The sequence below is a fragment of the Labeo rohita genome, chromosome 8 (genome assembly GCF_022985175.1).
Source record: "Labeo rohita strain BAU-BD-2019 chromosome 8, IGBB_LRoh.1.0, whole genome shotgun sequence".
Lineage (NCBI taxonomy): Eukaryota > Metazoa > Chordata > Actinopteri > Cypriniformes > Cyprinidae > Labeo > Labeo rohita.
In genome coordinates this window covers 31,850,455-31,876,887 of record NC_066876.1, presented here as the reverse complement: position 1 = coordinate 31,876,887, position 26,433 = coordinate 31,850,455, and the positions used below count along the sequence as shown (strand labels likewise).

The following is a 26,433-nucleotide window of genomic DNA, read 5'->3' as shown; positions in this document are numbered from 1 at the left end:
ATTATAATGAATATATATATATATATATATATATATAATTTATTATAAATAGTATATAAGATACAGGTAATATGTTCTTTTAATTTTTTTTTAATTAATACTTTAATTTTATGTAATTACTGCTAACAGCTGTATTATTTTTGCCTGATTTTTCTTTTTGTTGTTATTATTAAAATACACATACATCCATCCTTTCTCCTTAATTTTTCTGTGTCGGTTGCTATTGTATGCAGTTAAAACATACAACATAATACTGACAATACTAACAATTTATAATTTTTATATTTTTATTTAATTAAAAAAATTGTTAGCGTATACTTACTATTTTTATATTTTTTTAATATTTTATTTTAGTTTACTTTTTAAAAATTTGTAAAAGTGTTCATATAGTTTTTATATTTTTATGTTAGTTCCTAACATATTTCTATATTTTATACTTTTCTGTGAAATAAAAAAATTAAATACAATTAAATAAATAAATAATGAAATAAAACAAATCTTATATATATAAAGAATTTATTTCTACTAATATTAACAATACTGTTTATAAAATGTAAAATATATATATATATATATATATATATATATGTTCTTTAATATTTATTTATTTATTGATTTAATACTTGAATTTTAAACAATTACGGTTAACCGTTTTATTGTTTTTACCTGATTTTTGTTTTTCTTTTTTTATATTGAGATTTTTGGACAGTCAGACTATAATGATAGTAAAACAACTGAGTGTCAGTAAATCAGAGTGCCGAAACTTTGTATGCATGTTCATGATCCTAAATAAGAAAAAGTCTTAAAATATCAACAACAACAACAAAAAAAAAACTAGATGAACCAGTATTCCGGACAGCTCGAAAACCACCAACACAACACTTTCAAACAAAACATTGTAACAAACAATCCTGTTCTAATAAAAACTCACAAAACCGCCAAGCTGCTATTTTCTCTATTTAAAGATGTAACCATAACTTCACGACAGACATGTTTAAAGATTTAAATCAGCCTATTGTCTGATGCGTGATGTGCGATCTCATACTCACAAATGTAGTAATACTCTCGTCCCGGTCGGAACTCGAAACCCAGCGAAAAGGGGGTGAAGAGCTGGAACTTCTCTGAGAACTTGAGCGGGCCGTTGGGCGAGTGCGGCCGGTTGCACTCCCAGCGCTTGAAGCCTTTGGCGGTGTGGTCACACGTGCTGTAGCCGTCGTAGTTGACCATGTAGAGGACGTAGCGCTCCGCCCGCTCCTCAGGGACCGAATCCTCATAGTGCGGACAGTACACGTCCAGGTAGTCGTTTATACAGACGTCGATGTGATAGTCTCCACGTTGAAACCTGCACCACACAGAGAGAGAGAGATTGGTCAGAAAACAATCCTGTTTCATGCACTCACAAGACAGTTCGATTTCAAACAGAAACGTGTGATAATTACACACTGATCTTTTACAGCGACAGGAACATGAGACTGAAATAAAAAGTGAAACGATCTTCCAGTAAATATGAGATGATGCTCATAAATCAGTGTTTTTAAACAGTGATATTTTAGTATCACTGATATAGTATTTTAGTTCTTGTTATTATTTAGAATTTTATTCTTATTTTTATTTTGTTTTAGTAATTTTTAAAAACACATCTGTATAGTTTTTATTCAATTTAATGTACTGGTTTTTGTTGTAACACTCTGCAATAAGGATCCGTTTGTCACCATTAGTTAAATATATTAGTTAATACGAACTAACAATGAAAAATACTTCTAAAGCATTTATTGACCCTACAGTAGTTCATGTGAATTTTAACATTTTCTTGTAGATTATTGAAATCAAAAGTTCAAATCAAACCTATGCTAATATGAACTAACAACAAACAGTTGTATTTTTTATTAACTAACATTAATAAAAATTAATAAATATTAATAAATATTTTAACTAATATATTACTCACTTAGGTAACTAAGTTCGTTTTTTTTTTTTTTTTTTTTTTTTAGATTTTTCAAAATGTAATAATTTAGTATTTTTAATTTAAAAAAAGTGTTATAGTCTACTTACTATTTTTATATTTTTTAAATATTTTATTTTAGTTTACTTTTACATTTTTTGTTTTTAAATATTTGTATATATTTTTTTATATCTTTATGTTAGTTACTAACATTAACTAATGGTAAAGTATTACTGTTTTAGTTAACATAGTTTGCAATTGAAGAATTTAGTTAATCTAAACATAAATTAGGCATTTTTGCCTTGGTAACTATCTAAAATAAGTTTTAAGATTTTTTTAAAAATATAATAATTTTATATCTTTATTTCATTTTTTATATTTTTTATTTGTTATAGTTTACTATTTTTATATTTTTTATATTTTAGTTTAGTTTACTTTTAAAAAAAATTGTAAAAATATTTGTATATTTTCTTTATGTTTTTATGTTAGTTACTAACATTAACTAATGGTAAAGTAAAATAAGTTTTAAAGATTTTTTTTAATAATAACTGTGTATTTTCATTTCATTTTTTAAATTTGTTATAGTTTATTTTATGATTTTTATATTTATTTTATATTTTATTTTAGTTTACCTTTAAAATATCTGTACAAATATTTTTATATTTAGTTAATGTTATGGTAAATATCTGAAATAAGTTTTTTTTTTTAAAGATTTTTCAAAATGTAATAATTTTGTATTTTTATTTAATTTTATTTAAGTTTACTTTTAAAAGATTTGTACAAATATTTTATATTTCTTATATTTTTATGTTAGTTACTAAAATTAATTAATGCAATCTTACTGTAAAGTGTTACCATTTTAGTTTATTTGATTTTTCAAAATATATATATTTTTTAGATTTTTACTTTAGTTTTATAAGATTTTTTTTTAATATTTTTAGAATTTTCTTATAATTTTATATTTATTTTCTTTCATGTGAGCTAACATTTAAATTGTTTCAAATTCCAATTTTTAAATCCAAATTTAATTATTATTATTATTATTATTATTATTATTATTATTTTTTTAACAATAACAACACTCAGTCGAGATTAGATGCATTTTACTGAAGTTAGTGCTGGTTTGCTTCCAAAAAACTTGTTTGCCAAGCGTCTTGAAACAACTCCAACATGCAGCACAAGAAATGCTCTCATTAATCACAAAACAGACTAACATGTCCAAATGCATGCCTGATGTGTTTACGGATGACATTTGAATCTGTTATCATCTCATCGATGAAATACATAACGTGCCCTTATTTGGTTCTCAAAACATTGCAAAGTATGTGAAAATGAGCAACGGCAAGCGTTACAGAGAATGACCTCTGACTCCAAACGAATGTTTGTCATGAATATTTCTCTATAGGGTCGCTGACCCTCGCCTTACGTGCTGCACCTGTAAACACTCTCCACCTCGTCTTCTAAACTTTGAACGAATGACTAAACAACCTCGTTCCTGCGGCTAAACAGCCATTTTTCAGGCGGGTTAAAGTTTTAATTGAGAATCAGTTAGAGAAATGGCCTGACAGAAGCTTGTGGAAACTTTTAATTGAAATTCTCCATCCTTGAATTCCACTGAAACAGAGTTTAAAACGATTCTATCTCTCTTTTACATCAGAAATCAAAGCGTGCGGCGAATGGCGATGCTGTTGACAGTTGTCTCTCGTGTCCTTTCGCAGCCTGACGCTCTAGAGCTAAAATAAATCACAGGGTCAAACAGGCCGAGACTGAAGAACGCTTGGCCAAATATATTCAACAACACACAGAAAACATCGCGTCGCTCAATCTGCATTACTGTCTGCGTCCGCGCACGCAGTCGACTCAATTAACAAAGTTAATAATCCTCTTCTCAATTACGGCACGCTTCATTAGAGTCTCCTCTCTCACCCGCAGCAGGAGCCGCTGATGTTGGAGATGTTGTGGAGGTGTAAACAGCGAGGACAGACTCGTAGCAGCCCACAATTAACACACGCCACTGTTCATCAACGCCACAACAAACCGCAGAGCGCCTGTGTTTCTGTATTTACATCTGTAATAAATACATTCCATGTGTCAAGAAATTGCCATTGAAGGATGAAAAGTGATTCATGGATGTGCAACTAATAGCTAACGTTCTGACAAGGTTGTTTCAATGTTAATAGAACGTTCATTCAACCTTAGCACAAAAATGTTACATTGTTCACGGAATGTTCAACTTTTATCAAAAGTTGTATCGATTTAAATTATTTAATGCACATGAGCTGACACTAATAAATACTAATGAATATTGTGACATATATTGCAAATTGTTAATGTTAGTTACTAAAATTAACTGTGTAACTTTGTTACATAGTAAAATGTTATCATTTGTTACAAATGGTAAATGGTATGTTATCAAATGTTACAACTGGAAAATAATTTTCGTTTATTTAGTTTTAGCAACTATAGTACTTCACGCTAAACTAAATAATAATAATAATAATTATAATTATAATAATGCATATTTAATTATTAATAATTATTATAAAGATTTTTGTAAATATTTGTCTATTTAAATTTTACTTTTATATGATCGTCTTAAAAAATGAGATTTTTAAAATTAAAATATTATTTCTATAAGATTTTAAATAGTTTTAGATTTTTTAACATTTTTATATTTTCTTTATTTATTGTTAGAACATTTTTCTGAAATTTATTCATTTATATATTTTTTTTTAACTACGTACTACTAATTTCAGTTTTTATTAACTTAACGGGAACGTTAGCAAAATGTTCTTAGGACTTTTTAAAGTGCATATTAAATCTTCAATACAAAAATGAGCTATAAAATCTCCAAATAGTGTTCAGTGTAAGTAATAATAATAATAATAATAATAATAATAATAATAATAATAATATTTAATTATTATAAAGATTTTTTTAAAAATATTTTTCTATTTTTATTTTATATGATTTTTTTTCTTTTTCTTTTTTTTATTTAATTTTCATAAGAGTTTTAATATTTTTATTATTTATTTATTTTTATATTTTCTTTATTTATTGTTAGAACATTTTGAAACATTTAGAACATTTAGAACATGTCTGATACATTTCAGTTAATTTTTTATTTATTTATTTATTTTTTAATTACGTACTACTAATTTCAGATAGTTTCATTAACTTAACGTTCTTAGGACTTTTTAAAGTGTATATTAAATTTCCAATACAAAAATTAGGTATAAAATCGTATAAAAGTAGTGTTCAGTGTAAGTAATAATAATAATAATAATAATAATAAATAATAATAATATTAAACTACTAATTATTATAAAGATTTTTGAAAATATTTTGTTATTTTTTACATTTTATTTTTATAAGATTTTTTTTTTAATTAGCGTTTTTAGTTTTTTTTTATTTTATTCTTATAAGATTTAAAAAACATTTTTAGATTTTTGTATTTTTATATTTTCTTTATTGTTGGAACATTTTTCTGAAATATTTCAGTCAATTTTATTATTATTGTTATAGCTACTTCCTACTAATTTCAGATGGTTAATGCTTTCATTAAATTAATGGGAACGTTAGCAAATTGTATAAAATGGAATAATGGTTTCTCTAACATTTACATAATCAAGAAAAACATTTTTAAAACATTTATAAATATATTATTTATAAATAAATAAATACCAAAAAAAGAGATGTTTTCATAACTTATGGAAATGTTTTAGCGCAATATTAGGAGACTTTTTATTATGGTTGCCGCTGAAAGATCATTAAACTTCAGTGTTTTCTAGCTTAAATGCACCGTGTAAATACCATAGTAAACGAATATTGTGAATGTTACTACTAAAAATTCATTCAGTGCTACAGTTTGCTATTTGTTGCTTTCAGAGGAAAATGCAACAGAGATTTGCTGTAAGAACAGAGGTTTGGAAATATCAGCTCTTATCCATAAAATATCATTTCATAGACACACTTCAGAGCGAACTGAAGGAGCTTGCAGTCTTTTGAACTTTCACAAACAGTATTTCAATAGGCACAAATGAATATCACAAGGTTTTTCTCTCATCTCGAGCTCCGTATGAAGAACGGCGGCTCTAATTGGTTACAAAACAAATATCCAGTAGACGTTGCTTCTGAAGATCTCACGCCAACAACTGCACAAATGCAGACAGACTGTTGAAAATGAATATTACTTTCCTCTGGATGAGACAGAATAGAGTTGCAGTATTTCTTTTGAAACCCCAGGATCCTGAATATTATTCATATGAGGAATGTCCCTGTAAAGTCTAGTGAGGTTTTAATCTGTTTTTATTTGTTATTGATATCACATCGTCCGCACATAAATTCTCTGGTTTTCCAGGAACCTCTTGGCGATCGTGGGACTTTTGCACAAGCTATTTTAACTTCAATTCTATTGCTGTCTTTCAATAAAAATACAGTCAGACACAAACATCCTGCATTCAGTTGTGTGTCAGCATGACATAATTTAGCAAAAACAAGCTCAAAGCACATTTACAGTAATGCACGTACAAAGGAAATCTATGGGGCAAGACATTCAGGAGGGGTTAAAGCAGAAATGTGCCATTTGTATTTAATTACAGCACATTAAAACTTCAAAATGAGCTGTAAAGTGTCTAATTAGGCCACTTTTCTAGGTGATTCTTTCACATCAGTCTAAAAAAACAAAAACAATACAAATACTACTATTAATAATAATGTTATACAATTTACAGTATGCATGTATACATAAATACACACACACATTGCAAAATATATAGTATTAATTATTAATGAGCTGTAAAATCTAATTATACCACTTTTCAAGGTCATTTTTCACATCAGTCTACATATAATAATACAACTACTACTATCAATAATGATGTTGCACAATATATACTTATTTAATAAAAACAATTATATATACCGTGTTATATTATATTGCAAAGTATGTATTATTAATTAGCTGTAAAGTCTCTAATTAGGCTATTTTTCATTGATTTTTTTCAGATCAGTCTAAACAATAACAATAATATAACTACTACTATTAATAATAATTGTATACAAAACGCATTTAATAAAAACAATTATAGTATATATATAGTATATATATATAAAGTATGTATATATAATATCAATATATATACACAAAATATATTATTTTTATTTATATTATTATTGTTATTTACCATTTCATATTTTTTTAATAACTTTTACAATTATAACAATTTTATATTATATATATATTAAATAAATTTATAAATTAAACAATACTTATTTAATAAAAACAATTATATATATATTGTATATATACATAGTATGTATATCTAATATCAATATATATCAGTATATGTCTGTGTGTGTGTGTGTGTGTGTGTGTATATATATATATTATTAATTAGCTGTATAAAGTTTATAATTCGGATACTTTTAATTGTTTTGTTTTTTCAGATCAGTCTAAACAACAACAATATAACTACTATTATTAATAATAAACTTATACAATACTTAATCATTTAATAAAAAAATATATATATTGTATATATACAGTATGTATATATAATATCAATGTATGTGCAAAAATATTATTATTACTATTTTATAATATTTTTTATAACATTTACAATTATAACTTACAATTGTGTGTATGTATATATATATATATATATACATATATATATATATACTTACAAAATATATTATTATTAAAATTATTATTTACTATGTATAATATTCTTATAACATTTATATATATATATATATATATATATATATATATATATATATATATATATAAAATTTTTATATAATAACATGTTACAGTACGTCTAAATTATTGTTATTATTATTATTATAATTGTTATTATTATTATTTATAATTTTTAAGATGTGTTAATGTGCTTTTACTTTCAAAACAGTGTGTATTTAAAAGGTTAAGTGGATGAAATATACAACTCCATTGACTTCCACTGTAAGCGAATTACTGTAAATGCAATTTTCCTTTGTTTTTACAAAGTGGAAATGATTTTCTGTGTTAATGGACCGGATGTCACAGATGCCGGATATCGTATTGATCCTGGAAAGTTTCTTTAATACATTCATCCGGGTGTTTTTTTTTTTCCACTGTGATTTTTTCCTCTAAACAGCGCAGCCTCGACCTCTGCTGAAAAACACAATTCTGCCGCTCCTGCAGGAAAAGTCCTCCGTGCTCGGGTCATACGAAAGGGAGTAATTAAAAACTGGGAATGGATGGCAGGCTAATTGTCAAATTATGATAATTACACGTCTTTGTTATGCTCCAGCTGTCTGGGAGAGAAGCTGAGGTCAAACGCAGCTCTAGCCGGCCCCGCGCTCTGTAATCAGAGAGGAGGATCGCCCAACTTTAGAACATTTATTACAAGCTGATTATAAACCCCGAGGAGCTCGCGACGCTTTCGGTCTTTGACTCTGAACCGCTCGCGTTTGGGAGCGAGGTGGCCTTCCGTACGGCCTCCTGATTGGTCTATTTCCATGACAATTACACAGCTCAGTGAAAGTGGCCGAGCGCTCGATGAAAAGCCGTCTGACGGCACAATGATTACGCTGCTCCGGCCGCCGACAGACTGAGAGAAAAACGATTCGTTGTGATAAGACCTGCAGGTGTGATTGCCCACCCCGCTTGACGGCTTTCTGAAAGAACACACAAGTACACACACACGTTTACTGAGTGTCTGAATGGAGACACACCACAGCCTTCAATTGTTTTTATATATAGACTACATATGCATGACCCTCCTTTGCATTATTCTGGAGACTGAGCATAATACAATTCTGGCAGGTTTCTGCACACTGTATGTTTAGTATGTCTGTATCCACCAGTGGCGATTTCTTTAAGACTGCAAGGGAAGCTCAGCTTCCCCTATAATGTCACAAAATTAATGGTCAAATTATGTACTATTGTATTAACATTTTATTGACTAAAAATGCGTTAGAAAACGTTCATCTCAAAGACGAGTTCGTTCAGAATCAGTTAGATATAGCAGGTCGGCTGACTTCTCATACATTCCCGTAGCGTCACAGTGCATTTCCCCGTTGAAGCCCAGCGTCCATTGACTTCAATGCGGCTGCTTTGAACGTTTTTTTTCAGTGCTTTGAAACTAGACGGTCATTGGATAAACGCTGCGATTATGTCCCGCCCACGGACGCTCAGCGTCTCTGGGGGTGAATGAGGAGCAAATGAGGAGTGGGCTGGCCTGGACTCCGAGCTTCTGCGTGATGATTGGAGGGTCTGTCGAAAGATTGCATCTCCTTTTGACTGACAGCAATTTTGTACTATAAGGAATCGCTGAAGCTATTCGCGCTCAGTCCCATCGCGGATTTCTCAAGTTCAGTCGAAATAAAAACTGCTGCAACCTATTTCTTTATATTTGCTTGGCGAAATTGCTTGATTTTCATCATACATTTCACACAATTATACACCACATTCCTTGTTTCACTTTTACAGAGTTTAATATTTTTTTTAGATCGTTCATTCATTCATTCATGTTAATATTTAATGTAGTAATCAATATATATATATAGATTACTACATTAAATATTAACATGGAGGATGACTATAAATTAATATATATATATATATATATATATATATATATATAGTAATCTTGAAAAATTTTAACATAACATAATGAAACCTTATATTTCTATTAAAATACTTTATAAATAAATAAATAAATAAATCTCCATAATAACCTTATTTAAATTGCAAAATATTTATACTCTATAGTAGCATCTGACTAAAAGAAAAAATACATCATATTTTGCATAATAAAACTAAAGCTTTTTTTTTTTTACGATTGTTTGCATTGTGACTTACTTATGACAATAAGGCACATTCTTGTGAATAAATAAATAGACAATTTTATGATGTAGGCCGAAAATGAGCTTCCCCTATTTGACAGACCAGTAGCCGCCACTGGTATCCACATATCTTAATATACCTGTCTGCCTTTCCTAAACACATCGTCATTCTACTTGACATCCACAGTGTGTGTTATTCCTGTGTTTTACCTCACTGGAGCCGACAGCTGTATTTACCTCTCACTGTTCACTGCGCAAAGCTCACATAAACATGCATAGCTGTACTGTATTTACAGTGATTCTATCATCAGCATAAACAAAGTGTAACAAATATTAATATGATGCATAAACAAGTTGACCCTCTAACACTAGCACTTTAGAACTAGTAACGAAGGAACGTTGAGTTGCTTCATTGAAAGCTTATTGTATCACTGTATTCAAAGCACACTAGAGTATTATGAGTGTGATTACCTGCATCTGATACAGCATTCATTCTTCAGCTCAATCTCATATTCACAATAAAGAATTAGTTTGAATATCTGCTGAGGAAAGCGATATCTTTGTCATACTATCCTTTCATCTGTTGATTCCTGTTGACTGTGTCTTACAATCTGCTGTTGAAAGTAAAAGTAAATCCTCATTTACAACCAGTGTTGCCAAGTCTGCGGTTGTCCCACAGAATTGGGTTACTTTAACACTGTTGCCGCTGGTTGTAATAACATGATATTTATTCCCTGAAATTTGCCAAAAATGCATGAAAAGTCTTTACTGCTGACTCATAAAAACAGTCTCTTGTCGCCATATAATTGTGGAACTAATGTCTAACTAAAATTACCATCACGAACACACACCATTTTCCAATACTAAATACTAGTATTAAATGCTACTATTATTATATAAAATATTATTTATTGAATAATAATATTTAATAAACAACAACTGGCAAAAGAAAACAACAGCACTCTGATATACAGCACTGAATTTACATAAACATGATGAGATTTTGACAAAACTATTTGCTTTGGAACAAATAATAGGATCAATGAGAGCAAAGACTGCTCATTAGATTTACCCAAAATGAATTAAATCTCATGTTTAACCACTATAGAGACATCAGAGCCAGTGGCAAACTCAAGAAGATCTGCCGAAGGCCGAGGTGAGGCTGCTCTCAGCGGGTTCATAAGCAGTGAACGGCCGCTGACGCCCTGGAGCTCACATCTCCGAAAACATCAAAGCAAATTTTGAAAACAGACGTTATCTTTATTTAAAGGGGTCCTATTATGCTTTTACAAAGTCTGTTTTGGGGGTGTACAAGAACATGCATTCATGCTTGGTGGTTCGAAAAACGCAGTATTTTTCACAGTACTACAATACCTTTTTCCCAGCCTGGCACAAATAGCTTGATTAGTTCTTGGTTTAATGAAGGCCCACCTTCCGAAAAACGAAATGTGTTGGGATTGGTTAGCTGTCCCACTGCGTTGCGACTGGCGAACAGCTTAGACGGTGTTTCAGTACTGACACGCCCCTTGTCAAAGTAGCAAGTTTTGTGTACAACTGTTAATGCAAGCTAGATTAAAGTGATTCTTACATTTTAAATATGGATTCGGATACAGGAGGCCATTATTGACCCCCCGGAGCTGTGTGAGGCACTTTTTATTAAGGATGGATGCACTTTATTGGACTTGTTTTGGACTGATGAAAAGAAACACTCGTCTATGCCGTTCTAAAGCTTGGGAGTGCCAAGATCATTTTTAACATATCTCCGATTGCATTTGTCTGAAAGACATATACACCTAGGATGCATGGAGGGTGAGTACATGATACGCTACAGTAGTGTTGGGTCCTATCGTCAGCATGCCAGATCGCCGATACATGATATTATCATGCTAATTTAATTATTTACATATTTAGTTTCATTGCCCGAAACCAGCTCCAGCATAAGGCTAAAAGCAGCCTAACATTATCAAAGAACATCATCACTGATTAGCCTAGCCTATTCTAGTATAACTTTATGCATTTTAAAAAACACTTGCGTTATAAGTGAAGCTATCTACACTGTATGATGAATAAATCTCTTACCAAACGCTGCACACATCTGCATATTATAATTTTTTTCTGAATCATCATTAATCCACACTATACGTGTATGTGAACTCAGCCCATTCCCAGAGGACCGCTATAGTGACCAGGAATTCGGAAGTCCACCGAAAGCCTGTTTTCCCATGTAAAGCGGCAGGATGCGTGACAGCAGACGTCAGCAGCCTGTCTTTCTATCAGATCTCCACCTGCTCCTGTTCCAGCAGCCCCACCGAATACGAGCAACAGCTGCCTTCAATAAATCCTGATGCTGCCGCAGCACAGGTAATATCTGTAACTGTAGAGGCCTGATCGTAAGTCGTTCTGCAGTCGAGCGGGACGCTATTTAGGAGGTTAGGCATGTGGCGCTCACCCAGCGCGCGTATAGAGTTCTCCTACGAGCCGAGATGGAAACAGCAGCCGTATTTCCATCATTGCAAGAATGCGAAGGGAAGTTGTGCTGATGGTTTGATGGGCTGCTGGTTGGACCATCTCACCTGCTTCTGGCTAAAAACACCAGTCAACACATGCTGGACACATGTTTGACTTCCTCTGTCTGCTTCTGCAAACATCCTCGCCAAAACCCACAAGGAGATTCTGCTTTAAAAAGATACGCATGAATATGAAGTGCCTGAGATTCCACAAGAAACAAGAGATGAGAAAATCAAACAGACCAAACAGAAAATGGGCATGAATCCCATATTTCATAATATCCTTACTGTCATGAGTCTCAAATAACATTTATTAATTTCAAATTAAATTGTACTGCATGAGTGTGATTTTGCATTGTAAACTGCTGATGTCACTTCCTTCCACAGTTTGAATCTTAAATATATATGCACAACTGACATACTATTGGCAGATTTTTAGGTTTGCATTCAATTGCATTAAATGTAGTCAACTGCATTAAATACTGTGTAAAAAAAGTGCACCCCATATTATTTAATGCACAATTTTCTATTGTGTGTGTGTGTGTGTGTGTGTGTGTATATATATATATATATATATATATATATATATATATATATATGTATATGTATATGTATATGTATATGTATATATATATATATATATTTTTTTTTCACAAATCAAGTTTTCATTGTGCATTATATATTATATTTTCATATTGTGGGTTATATATAAAAAATATATAGGAAAAAAATCTATCACTGCCAGATCTTTGCATATAAATATCGGAAAAAAAAAAAAAAATAATGTGTGCTATATCATATAAATATAACATTTACTTTATTTATAATTAAAATAGATGTATTTATTTATTTAAAATATTATATTAATTTAATTTAATATTATTGTAATATATTTAATTTAATATTATAATATGATATATACTTCATTTATATAATATACAGTAATATTACAATTATATCTATAGCGTATTTCTATAATAACAACAACAACAATATTTCTATATGTGCATATCTGTGTGTAAAATATATAATTCTTTATATAATGATGATTAGAATTATTATTAATATTAATCTTTTTTATACAGTATACATTTTTTTTAGATTTACATGCAATATATGTGCATTTAAATTTAGGACAAGGTTAGTTATTTATTATATACAATTAACAAACAATTTATGTAAGTATAATTATATATAAAGTATAATTTTTCTGTTTATATTGCATTTACAATTGCATTTGTGTGCAAAAACCTGTGAATCAAGATAATCTTTCAAAAAGTAACTGTGTGTCCTAAAACTGACCTACTGTCTTACTAAATGATGCACTTTTCCATCACGAGCGAATGCAACTGCACCTGGAGACATTTTCTGCTGATTTCGGGTGGTCATGGGGACTCCAGAAACACAAGGGTCGATCGGACAGGAACAGCCTCTCATCATCAGTCATTACGCTGGTTTGTTAACAAGGCTAATGCACAGACAAACCCATGCATCAGATTTCATAAGCAGCGCACATGTTGATCAGAATCTCCGCCACAAGCAAACATCTGCAATTATGAATCTGCAGTAACGACGTTAGGCGGCGAGCGGAGGCGGGTCTGGTCTGAACGGGCCGCTGGCGCTCCTCTGATGTGTAATTTCAGCGAGGTCAGAGCGAGTTCAGCTCCCCGCGGCTCTGCACATTTACTGACGATTAAATCAACAAGTCATCGCTCATGAAAACGCCGCTCACCTCCGGCTTACTTCTTAAAGAAGACGAACGAATGACGCCAGTGTAAACCGCACTCCGTCTTTATTAATATGTTTATCAAATATACTCATTATCCTCCCCGCAGGCGGAAGCTGAAACGAGAACTGTGTGGAAAGTCAAGATGAAATCGAACATGGAGGTTTGGTACATTCGTTTGCCTGTCCGACAGACGGATACGGTTTTCTGACTCGAGGATTTACATAATGTCATGTAAATTGAGGCTGCTTGAGTTTATTTCACTCAGTAAAAATGAATATTTCCCTTTACAGATCGCTTGAGGCTATCAATCAACTCGCACGTCACCTGACAAACACATTCAGAGAAATAAAAACCAATCTGGATGTGCTGCCTTCAAATCCTCTAGAGAGATCCTCCTCATACTGTAAGTTTATTACGACTCTGGTTTAAATAAAATGTGGGCCTTTGTGTTGAGAAATGTCATATTTCTTTCAATCTTTTCATATCCTAATGAAGTGCTAGTACATTAACTTCAATAATAATGCACATTATGTGTGTAACTGATATTGTTCTGTATTTCTAGTTTCGGCCAGAGAGGATTATGGGAAATGTCGTTTTGTCAAATGCTTTTTAAAGCAGCTCATGAGCAATGCTTTCTGTTGTTAACTAACTAAAACCAGAATTATAACTATATACAAAAAAGCTTTTATTTTATTAATTACAATGATTTTTCATTTAAAATAAAGCTGAAATAAAATATAAATATTAAAAGTCATAAACTAAAAAAAATAAATAAATGTTGACAACTGACTTAAGTTAAAGTACTATTTTTTTTCATATTTATAATAATAAATGTAAATAATAATAGTATATGTATATGTAGAGCATTAAAAAAAAAAAATGTTAAAGTAACTAAAACCATGAGTCCTGTTCCTTTAATATTGTTAACCAAAACTTAAACCAGAATGTTTATTTTATTATTTTTAATTATTTTTTAATTTTTCAATCATTTTTAATTGAAATGAAGCTGAAATTAAAATAAATATATATAAATGTAGTTTTGTCACACAAGCCTCATAAAGCAACTCATGAGTACTGATTTCTGTAGTTAATGTTAACTAAAACCAAAATTATAACTAAATAAAAAACTATTTTATTTTATTAATTAAAAATATTTTGATTAAAATTATAAAGCTGAAATAAAATATAAATATTAGACAAAATGCTTAAACTAAAAATAAATAAATAAATAAATGTTGGCAATTGAATTAAGTTGAAGTACTATTTTTTTCATATTTATAATAATAAATGTAAATAATACTAGTAATGTATACATAGAGCATTTAAAAAAAAAAAAAAAAAAAAAAAAAAAAAAAAAAATTGTTAAAGTACTAAAATTACAAAAACTAAAACCATGAGTCGTTTTCTTTTGATATTGTTAATCACAACTTAAACCAGAATTTTTATTTTATAAATTTTAAAAAATATGTTTTGATTAAGTTTTCAATTATTACGCAGAAACTACAAACAAAAAACTATTTTATTTTATTAGTTAATTTTTTTTAATTAAAATTATTTTTTAGTAAAATAAAGCTGAAATAAAATACAAATATTACACAAAATGCAATATTTATAAGTAGTAAATGTAAAAAATAATAGTAAAGTATATGTAGATGATAAAAAAACATTTTTGTTCAAGTACTAAAATTACAAAAACTTAAACCATGAGTCATGTTTTCTTTTGACATTAACTAAAACTTAAACCAGAATTTTTATTTTATATTTTTTTGAAATATTCATTTTTCAATTATTTCTAATTGAAACAAAAATAAATATATAAAATTACAATATATATACATTTTAGATAAAATACTTAAACTAAAAAACTTTAATGTTGACAACTGACTGAAATAAGTTCAAGTATGACTAAAAATAAAAACCAATTTAAAATATAAATAAATACTACAATATAAATAGTACTTAAATAACACTGCTTCTAAGATTATTACTTAGTTTTAAGTGCTAAAAACAGACAGGCATTATGTTTGACATTCATACTGTGGATATACGACATATACCAAATAACATAAAACATATAAAATACCTATAATGATTCAGCTGGAGTTTGTTTGCTTAGCTGGGAATCACAGAGCAAAACATCTGCCATATGTGAATGATTTTATTGAACAGAGCCGTGTCGATGCGTGAAAGTCTTGTGAGTAAACCGAACACATGTCGGGATATTCTCTCATTTGTTCTTGTATTTTCATCTAATTCCAGCTGATTCCCGCTCCCAATGTGATTAGAGACAATTCATGCGACGATATCAGAGAATCAAGGCTTCGCTATCACTGCCTTTTATCTGCCTCTGTGACTTTAGACACACACACACGCACGCAAATGCAATCACAGTTTCCAAGGACTCTTGGTAGATAATTACTTTGCCTACTGCATCTTCCAAGTAAAGGTAAATTAAGACTGTCACCTAAAAAAAGAGAAGGAACACAATCCAGCTAACAAATGGATGTCACGCAGTCCTCCCTCTCTGTTTCTCTCTTAAAGAGACTGAGACTGAGAGCTGTGTGATTGTGATTTTACCCTGTAAACTGCTGATGTCAGTTCCTCTCACTGTTTGAGGCTTGTTGATTGTGAAAGCAAATGGAAAACACTGATTTATTCAGCCATCAGCTCTTTAAGTCTGTCATTTCCAGCTAATGCAAATGATCTGTTTCTCTGAAGGATCGCAGCCATGACCTTGACATTGACCAGTGCTGTTATTGTAAGTTAAACTATTAAATAGGAAGAGTTCCAATGCAAAAGCCTCTAAAAGTCACCTTGGTCAAAAATGAGATAAAGATACTGAGTGAATGCTTTCCACACACAGTGTATGTTCATCAAGTACTTTCACTTCAAATGCGCTGAATCCCAGCCTCAACCCATTCAGAAGAACCAGTACTTACATAGAAACCTATACAAAGTAGCCAGAAAGAAAGTACTCAGAGGCTTTTGCATCTGAACTCTTCAAATATTTTTTATTCATTGAAATAAGACTAAAATAAAATAAAAGATACATTTATATTTTAAATATTTAATATAAAAAAGGCTTAAAAAACTATTTTTTAATTGTAAATACTATTTTTTGTAATATCTAATGTAATAGGAATAGTACTTATATAGTATTTATAGTAATAAATGTAAATGTAAATAATAATAATAATAATAATAATAATAATAATAATATAGTACCAAAATTACCCAACTGAAAACTTTTCAAAATCAATAAAATGTTATTATTTTTATAATAAATAACACATTTATTGCGATATTTAGGGATAATATTTATATAATAGCTATAGTAATAAAATATATTATAATAACTATATATATATATATATATATATATATATATATATATATTAAAAATGCATGTCTATATAAATTTAGGCCAAGCTAAATCATTTTATATGCACAAATAACAAACTATTTCTACAAGACTTATTTTTCTGATTATTTTGCATTTCTAATTGCATTTGTTTGTAGAAATGCCACTTTCATTAATTGAAATAAAGATGAACTAAATAAAATAAAAGATAAATATTAGATGAAAGACTTAAACGTAAATAATTTTTTTAGAATAAATAACACGTTTATTGTGATATTTAGGAACAATATTTATATAATATTTATAGTAACTAATAACTAAACTAATAAAAACCAACTTCATTAACTGAAATAAAAAAATTACAAATAGAATATAAATAAAAATACAAATCAAAAATGAAAATATAACAATATTTGTTATATTAAATAATAATGTTTACTATATTATTTCTAAGATTAAAAAAATTACAGGTTCCAAAAAATATTTGGCAGCACAACTGTTGATATTATCCAACATTGATCATTCTAATAATAAATCCGCATATTAGAATGATTTCTGAAGGATCATGTGACACTTAAGACTGGAGTAACAGCTGATAAAAATTCAGCTTTTCATCACAGGAATAAATTCTATTTTAAAGTATGTTAAAATAAAAAACATGATTTTATATTGTAAAAACATTTTGCAATATTACTGTTTTTTTTTTCTATATTTTTAATCAAATAAATGCAGTCTTGATGAGCATAAGAGACTTCTTTAAAGACTATTACAAGTCTTACTGACCCCAAACTTTTGAACGGTAGTGTATATATATATACATATACATACATACACACACACACACACACACACACACACACAAAAGCACAAAAGAACAAAAATGAAACAAAAAATAAAAGTGAAAAAACAAAAAAATAAATAAAAAACAATTTTAAAAAGATCCATTCAATATACTAAGAAATACTGTAATAGTATTTACATACTGCTAAAAAATATCACTGACATTGACCTGCTAATTCCCTACACTGGGGGTCGAGGTGAGAGTGTGTTATGGCATCAACACTTTCATCAAAAACAGTTTCAGGCCTCAAAACTGCCACAAAGAAAAGTGTCCGTCATTTCCTGCGGGAGAAAGAAACTTTGCGTTCCTGCGGAGTGTTTGTGCTTCAGGAGTCTTTCTGTGGTCTGACGGACTCAAGCTGTTCATCTGGAGCGTGATGAGGCTTTCTCGCTCCACGCCGCTGGACCGTGGCCACATGCGCCTCTAATGAGGCTTCAGGCTTCGGGTTTGAGGCCAAAATGCCTGCGGATGATCTGGATGATTTGTGTACTAGATGCCGTGAAATGTCTCTGCGAGAGCACAAACACAAAGCTCAATCTGAGAAAACACAAACCCACAAGAAATGACGCAGGGGGACGCGCATCGAAAGCAACGCAATACGTGTAACGTGATCGCGGCGTCTTGCATGCGGCGTCATGCCTCGTATTTACGGACTCTGCACTTACAGTAATCATATCTCTCAAAGATTGCATAGCGCCCAAGATAGCAACATTTGAGTGCTTATTACGAGTGATTACTCACAAAGCTCTCTAATCAGGGCTGATATTAGCACAGCTTTTCAACTCAACGTCTCTGCTGCTCTTCACACAACTCTAAAAGCAGATGGACTCTCACTCAGTGTTCTTTCAGAGTTAAATAATCTAATAGTAGTCTGTGTAACGCCCACCAACTGCCCACAGTCTGTTCACACGCTCCTCATGCAGATCACACAACAACCACTAACTGGAAAACTGCAATCGGACTGGCTGATTTTTCTCTGGAAAATGGCATTTGTTTACAATGTGCTAGGTTAAACTATTCTAGAAGAACTAGTTGATATTCTTAAGGTTTGCATGGTTATTTAACAAAGTTAATGTCATAAAATCATCACTTTCTTATGAAAAAATGTCATGCTCACCCACAATAATATATATATTGGAGAGGAAAGTGTAATTTAAAATGCTTTAAAAATAAATGTATTTATATTTTTAAAACACGTTTTCAAAAATATGCCAAAAAATCTTGGTAAACATATATTTTTGGACATTTTGAAATATATACTTCAAAATTTATTTGAAAATACATTTTTGCCATATGGAATGTATAATTCTAATCAAAAACATAAAAAAATCATGTTATTTAAAAATATATAAATAAAAATGAAAATCACAGAAGTATGTGATCGATCAATCAAACAGTCAATAAAAACTAAAAAAATAATTAAAATGTACCTAAAAGCTTAATTTATTTAATCAAGAATATTAGTAATATTATAAAATACTATTAGATTTAAAATAACAGTTGATGTATTTTAATATATTTAATTTATTAAACTACTTTAAAATTAATTTAACAAGGTTCATATCACTTTCTTATGAAATAATGTAATACTGCATCCAGAATAATATAATAAATATAAATAATAATACATATAATATAATGAAAACCATATGGAGGGCAAAACGAATTTTAAATACTTTTAAAAAATATGTATTTATATATGTAAAATATAGCCAAAAATATACTGGTAAAAACAGATTTAAATACATAAATGCATCTTAGTAAATATATATTCTTGGCAACTTTTTTGTACATTTTGAAATATATACTTCAAAATATATTTGATTCAAATCAAATGTTCAAATATTATTATACATTTTGAATTATAATCCAAAATAACTGGTTTCCATTTGAATATATATAAAAATGAATTTAAAATATATTTAAATCTCCAAAAGATATTAAATTCTGTGTGAGATTACCCAGTTAAAATCATGTTATTGAAAAAATAAATTAAATAAAAATCACAGAAGTATATGATCAATCAATCAGTCAATAAAAACTAAAACATTAGAGTAAATAAAAAATACAGTAAAACTGTAATATTATAAAATATTATTAGATTTAAAATAACTTGACATTTTAATATATTTATTTATTTAAATATGTTCAAAATTAATTTAACAAGGGTTGTGTTATAAAATCATCACTTTCTTATGAAATAATGTAATACTGCACCCAGAATAATATAATAAATATAAATAATAATATATATAATATAATGAAAACCATATGGGGGGCAAAATGAATTTTAAACACTTTTAAAAATATATATTTATATTTGTAAAATAAACAAAAAATATCCAAAAAATATACTGGTAAAAACTGATTTAAATAAATAAATGCATTTTAGTAAATATATATTTTGGCCTTTTTTTTTTTTTTTTTATTTTTTTTTTGTACATATGGAATGTATAATTCTAATTCAATATATAATATAATTATGCATTTATATTTTTAAATATATTTTCAACAATATCCACAAAAAAAGTCCAAAAACATACTGCTAAAAAATATTTACTGAAAAGTTCATGTCAGCAAATCTATGCTGGATATTTAACATTTTGTGTGAAAGCAACTAGAAAGCCCAAATAATCAGAGATGATGAACTGTACGAGACTAATCTAATGCTGGATGTGTCTCTTTCAAGCAGGTTTGATCCCGGCCCGCATAACAATTCAAATCAATAGCAGTCTAACACAATTAAGATAAGTGAACATCCACAGGTGAGCTGATAGGGAAAACACGCTCTCCACCAACTCAAGGACACGTCCACCTTTCACACGAGACAAAAACACCTCAACCCAGAGATTTACAACCGAACAAGCCTGTTTCCTCAGGATTAGCACAGCCAAAATATCCAGCACTGTGATTTACTGCCCTGAAGAGCAGCTCCTGTAGATTCACTGCGACAAAGAGCAGCTGGAGTTCCTGCGTTACAGAGGAATAAATCCAGTCTTGTCAATTAGGATTTGACACCTGGGGCAGGTCTGTGAACTACGACCCCGCCGGCCCGTTCCACGCTCGTTCAGGAGCGGCTAAATGAAGAATCAACTCCGAACGGGAGGTCAGACCCCTGCGGAGGAGCTGCAAGGTCACGGAGTCAACTGAATAATGTGATCTGAGACTGAATGTGAGCCGACGATCAACCTGCTGCACGGGCCTCTCCTGCTCATTAAAGCTGCATTAAATTGATCAAAAAAAAAAAAAACTGGAAAAATTGTAAAATATTTTTAGAATTCAAAAACACTGTTTTCTATGTGAATATATAGTAAGATGTAATTTATTTCTGTGACCAAAGCTGAATTTTCAGCATCAGTGTCACATGATCCTTCAGAAATCATTCTAATATGCCGATTTGTTGCTCGAGAAACATTTCTGTATACATTTATGATTTTAAATGCAATTCATATAATATTTAAAATATAAAATGTCACGTTAAATCCTGATTTTAGCATAAAATATTAGCTGGATATGCTCCTTACAGGTTTTTTTTGTCACTCACCATCAAGTTTATTTAATCAAAGATCAAAACATCATTCTTTCTGTAAGTATGTGATGTTTTGTTATTGTGACACATCTAGAGATTTGTCTAAGCAAGTCACAAACCCCTATAATTCCACAACGCAAACGATCTGCTCAGTTCACCCTCATCTACACATTATCAGACCAGCATTCTCCAGAAAAATCCAGCGCGTGATGATGCTGGTGCCGCTTCCATTAGTCCCACGTCACTTTCCACTTGGCCTACTTCAACACAAGAGAAATTTCTGCAGCAGAAATGAATTGAGGATGGAGGACCGCTGTAGGTCAGGTCAGGGTGGGCGTAGATTGAGAACTGAAGAGCGGGAAGATTAAAGAGATCGTTCACCCAAAAATCAACATTGTGTCACCAGTTACTCAACCTGCACGACTTTCTATCTTTAGGATATTTCGAAGAACATTTCAGCTGTTTTTGCCCATGCCATAACAGTCAGAAAGGTCTGAAATAACACGAGAGCACTGTATGAGCTTCCTTAAAACATCTGGTCCAATGTTTGGAATAATTACAGTTTTTTAATTCTTTTGAAAATAGCCTTTTCTGCTCACAGAAGTGCCATTTATTTGATTAAAAATACAGAAAAATCTGTAAAAATGAAGTATTATTATCATTTCAAATAGCTGTTTTCTATGTGAATATCTGTTAAGATGCAATTTATTTCTGTGATCAAAGCTGAATTTTCAGCATCATTACTCCAGTTTTCAGTGTCGCATGATACTTCAGAAATCATTCTAATATGCTGATTTGCTGCTCAACAGACATTTCTGATTATTAGCAATGTTGAAAACAGCTGACCAATAATTATCTTTATATTCTATAGCGCCTTTAAATGTTGCATCTCAAATTGCTTTAAATAAACAAATGCCATAAACAACAACAAAATCACCATATGAAGATTATAAAATAAGCAAGAAGAAATACATACAAAACACACACACACAAAAAAAAAAAAAAATTAATATCAAAAAGTAAAAGCTACCCTATTTTAGTTGTGTTTTTGGTTTTGTTTGTTTTAAATGTCTGTTTAGTATTTTATTACAGTTTAAGTTTATTTATTTTCTGTTTTTAGTTTAGTAATTTTAGTAGATCAACTTAAACTAAACACAAATTAGAAATTTTGCCTTCAACTAGGTTATTTTTTAAGATTTTCAATTTTTTTTTGTTTAAATTTTAGAATTTTTGAAAAATATATTTTCAAAAATACCTAAAAGAGAGCCAAAAATATACTGCTAAAAACATGTTTTAGTAAATAAATGCATTTTAGTAAATATATATATTTTGGCCTTTTTTTGTACATTTTGAAATATATACTTCAAAATATATTTGAAAATACATTTTTGCATATGTAATGTATAATTATAATTCAAAGTAACTGATTTGAATATACCAATTTAACAAAGTTCATGTCATATAATCAGTTAAGTGTTTTTTGTTTTGTTTGTTTTAAATATATCTGCTTAGCATTTATTTTTTATTTCAGATTCAGTCCATTTTCTGTTTTAAGTGTTTTAGTCATTTCTGTTTTAGTCATTTTAGTACATCAACTTAAACTAAATACGAATTAGAAATTTTGCTTTCATCTAGCTTTTTTTTTTTTACATTTTTTAGTTTTAGTGGTAAAGGTAAGATTTTTAAATAAATAACACTTTTAATCAGCTATGATATATTAAATTGATCAAAAGAAACAGCAAAGACATTTATAATGCTCCAAAGATTTCTATTTGAAATAAATGCTGTTCTTTTGAACTTTCTATGCATCTGTGAATCCTGAAAAATAAAATGCATCTCAGTTTCTATAAAAATACTGTGCAACTGTTTTCAACATTGCTAATAACCAGAAATGTTTGTTGAGCAGCAAATCAGCATATTAGAATGATTTCTGAAGGATCATGTGACACTGAAGACTGGAGTAATGATGCTGAAAATTCAGCTTTGATCACAGAAATAAATTACATTTTACTATATATTCACATAGAAAACAGCTGTTTTTCAATTGCAATAATATTTCACATTTTTACTGTATTTTTAATCAAATAAATGCAGCTTTGGTGAGCATCCATGGTGAGAATCTATGCTCCACTGGAGAAAGACAGTCATGTAGGTTTGTGCTGACATGAGTGTGAGCACATGACGACACACTGTTCATTTTTGGCTGATCTGTCCTTTTAGAAATGAACTGCTGAAATATGCATCAGATGAAAAGGGGAAGGACAGAGGGAATATTCAGAGGCGTGAGAGGGTGACGAGCGGCTGGAGACTCTAAACATAGCGGGCGCTGACAGGATGCCGAGCGTCTCGTTGTCCGCGGACACCCTGCAGCTGTTGCCTAAATCTCCCGTCGGGTCTTGGCAGGACTGTCAGAGCCTCCGGGCCGAGCGTCCCGCTCACAGCAGGCCTGGAGAAACAGTCCAAACACACTCCAGTTGACCCGCGCCGCGCCGAAAGCTTGACACGCACGTCATTACCGCTCGCATTACGCCCCAGCAGGGGCCCGTCCTCACGCGCTCATTGGCCGGGACGACTGTGTCAGGTCGGGAGCGTCTCGGCGATTGGCGAGGGCAAATATAGACCGGCACATCCACTCAACGAGCGTGACTTATGGGAGCTTGGTTTACCTGCAGGTGGTTCTGCTTCAGATGGACGTAAATCTCAGCGCAGCCCGTCTAATCAGAGGAAGATTTATTTGGATTCGGGTGACGCTTAATTCTCAAGTTCTCATAAATATCAGTCAGAAATCCACTGTGAGCAGGTTAACGTGGCGTAAAAATACGAGACACACACATCAAGGCCTGTATTTGCTACGAATCCGATCATTTCTGTGCCATTACAGCTTTCAGATTGTACTTAAATTTCCTTTACCTCAGTGTTGTTGGTGTTAAATAAAATTAAAACTATTAAAAATGACATAAAATAAATGGTAATTACAATAAAACTTTTAGTTAAATATTTTTGTTAATTGCTAAAGGTAACATTTCGAATTTTTGTTTAGTTTAAGGCTTTTTGCACTAAAATTACTAAAACAGAAAATATCTAAATCAAAACTGACATAACAAATAAAAGTTAAATAGCCATTTCATAAAAAAAGAAAAAAAAAAGATAAAACCAAAACATAAAACTCAAAACAGAAAGAAATATAAATAAAACCTAATTTAAAAATATCATAAATATCGTATTAATGATACTAAAACACTGCTTTACCAGCTTTATTTACTGAATAAAACAGAAATAAAACATAACAAAACTAATAAACGAGACAAAAAATATGACAAAATTACTCAAGCTTAAAGTAAAACTAAATAGAAACAGAAAATGTTAAAAAAATGTAAATCTAAATATTAACTACCATAATACTGTATTAATAATACTAGAATAACACTGGTTTACTGGTTTTATTTACTGAAATGAAACTGAAATAAAAACGAAACAGATATGTGAATGAATGACTGAATGAATGAATGAATGAATAAATAAAAATAAATAACAGCAACAAAAAACATGAAAAATTACTAAAGCTTAAAATAAACTAAAATGAAAACAGAAAATAGAAAAATAAAAAGTATTAAATATGATAATATTACTAATAATACTAAAACAACACTGCTTTACCACTTTTATTTACTGAAATGAAAATAAGTAAATAAATGACCATGAAAACATGAAAAATGACTAAAGCTTAAAATAGACTAAAAAAGTATTAAATATGATAATACTTTATTAATAATACTAAAATAACACTGGTTTACTGCTTTTATTTACTGAAATTAAAATAAATAAATAAGCAAATAGATAAAAGAGGTATAAAACAGGTATGTGAAAATAAATAAATTAAATAAAACTAACAAAAACATGAAAATTACTAAAACTTAAAATAAAGTAACTGCAAAATGAACAAAATGAAAATACATAAATAACACACCAGATATGTGAAAATTAATTAATTAATTAATTAATAAAAAAACATGAAAAATGACTAAAGCTCAAAATAAACTAAAATTAAAACAGAAAATATATATAAAAAAAGTATTAAATATAATACTGTACTAACACCGCTTTACTGGTTTTATTTACTGAGAATAATAAATAAATAAACAGACATATGAAAAACAAAACAAAACAACTAATAAAACTAAATTAATAAATCTTAAACTAAAAAATATAAAATTTAACTCCTGATAAAAACAAAAAAAACAACAGTAAAAAAAAATTATAATAATAATAATAACAATAATATTAAATTCCATATTAATAATAATAAAGTAAAATACTGCCTGACCTGTTTTATTTATTCAGCTGACCTGTACACAGGAAGCAGGTGAACGCTTTAATGTTGTAAAGTCAACATGAATTCAGAACTGACTTTATTTGATTAAGGTCTGCTTCTGGCCTGACTATGAATGATTCACATTATTCTGGAGAAGAAAAGTTTTTCCTTATAATCCTGAGAGATCAAATCAATTCCTGCTCTACGTGTTTCTCTTGTTGAATATCCTGTTTCAATTACAAACACATCACGTCACGAATGTACATACGCCATTTCATCTCGACTTTAAATCAATGCCAATAAAGCTCCACCGACTCAGAGTAAGAAAGAAAGAAATGCAGCTCAATATCAGTGAGATTTAAACATCTTAATAACA

The 26,433-nt window shown here is 29.9% G+C and overlaps 1 protein-coding gene across 3 annotated transcripts in view; it reads right to left on the bottom strand.

The window, feature by feature from the left end:
• efna5b (ephrin-A5b) overlaps window positions 1-26,433 on the bottom strand; it is a 145,773-nt gene that overhangs the window by 23,722 nt on the left and 95,618 nt on the right. For all 3 annotated transcript variants that reach the window (XM_051118075.1, XM_051118077.1, XM_051118076.1), the window contains one exon: window positions 1,050-1,342. In XM_051118075.1, coding sequence (XP_050974032.1) covers window positions 1,050-1,342 — 293 coding nt within the window. The remainder of the gene's footprint in view (window positions 1-1,049; window positions 1,343-26,433) is intronic.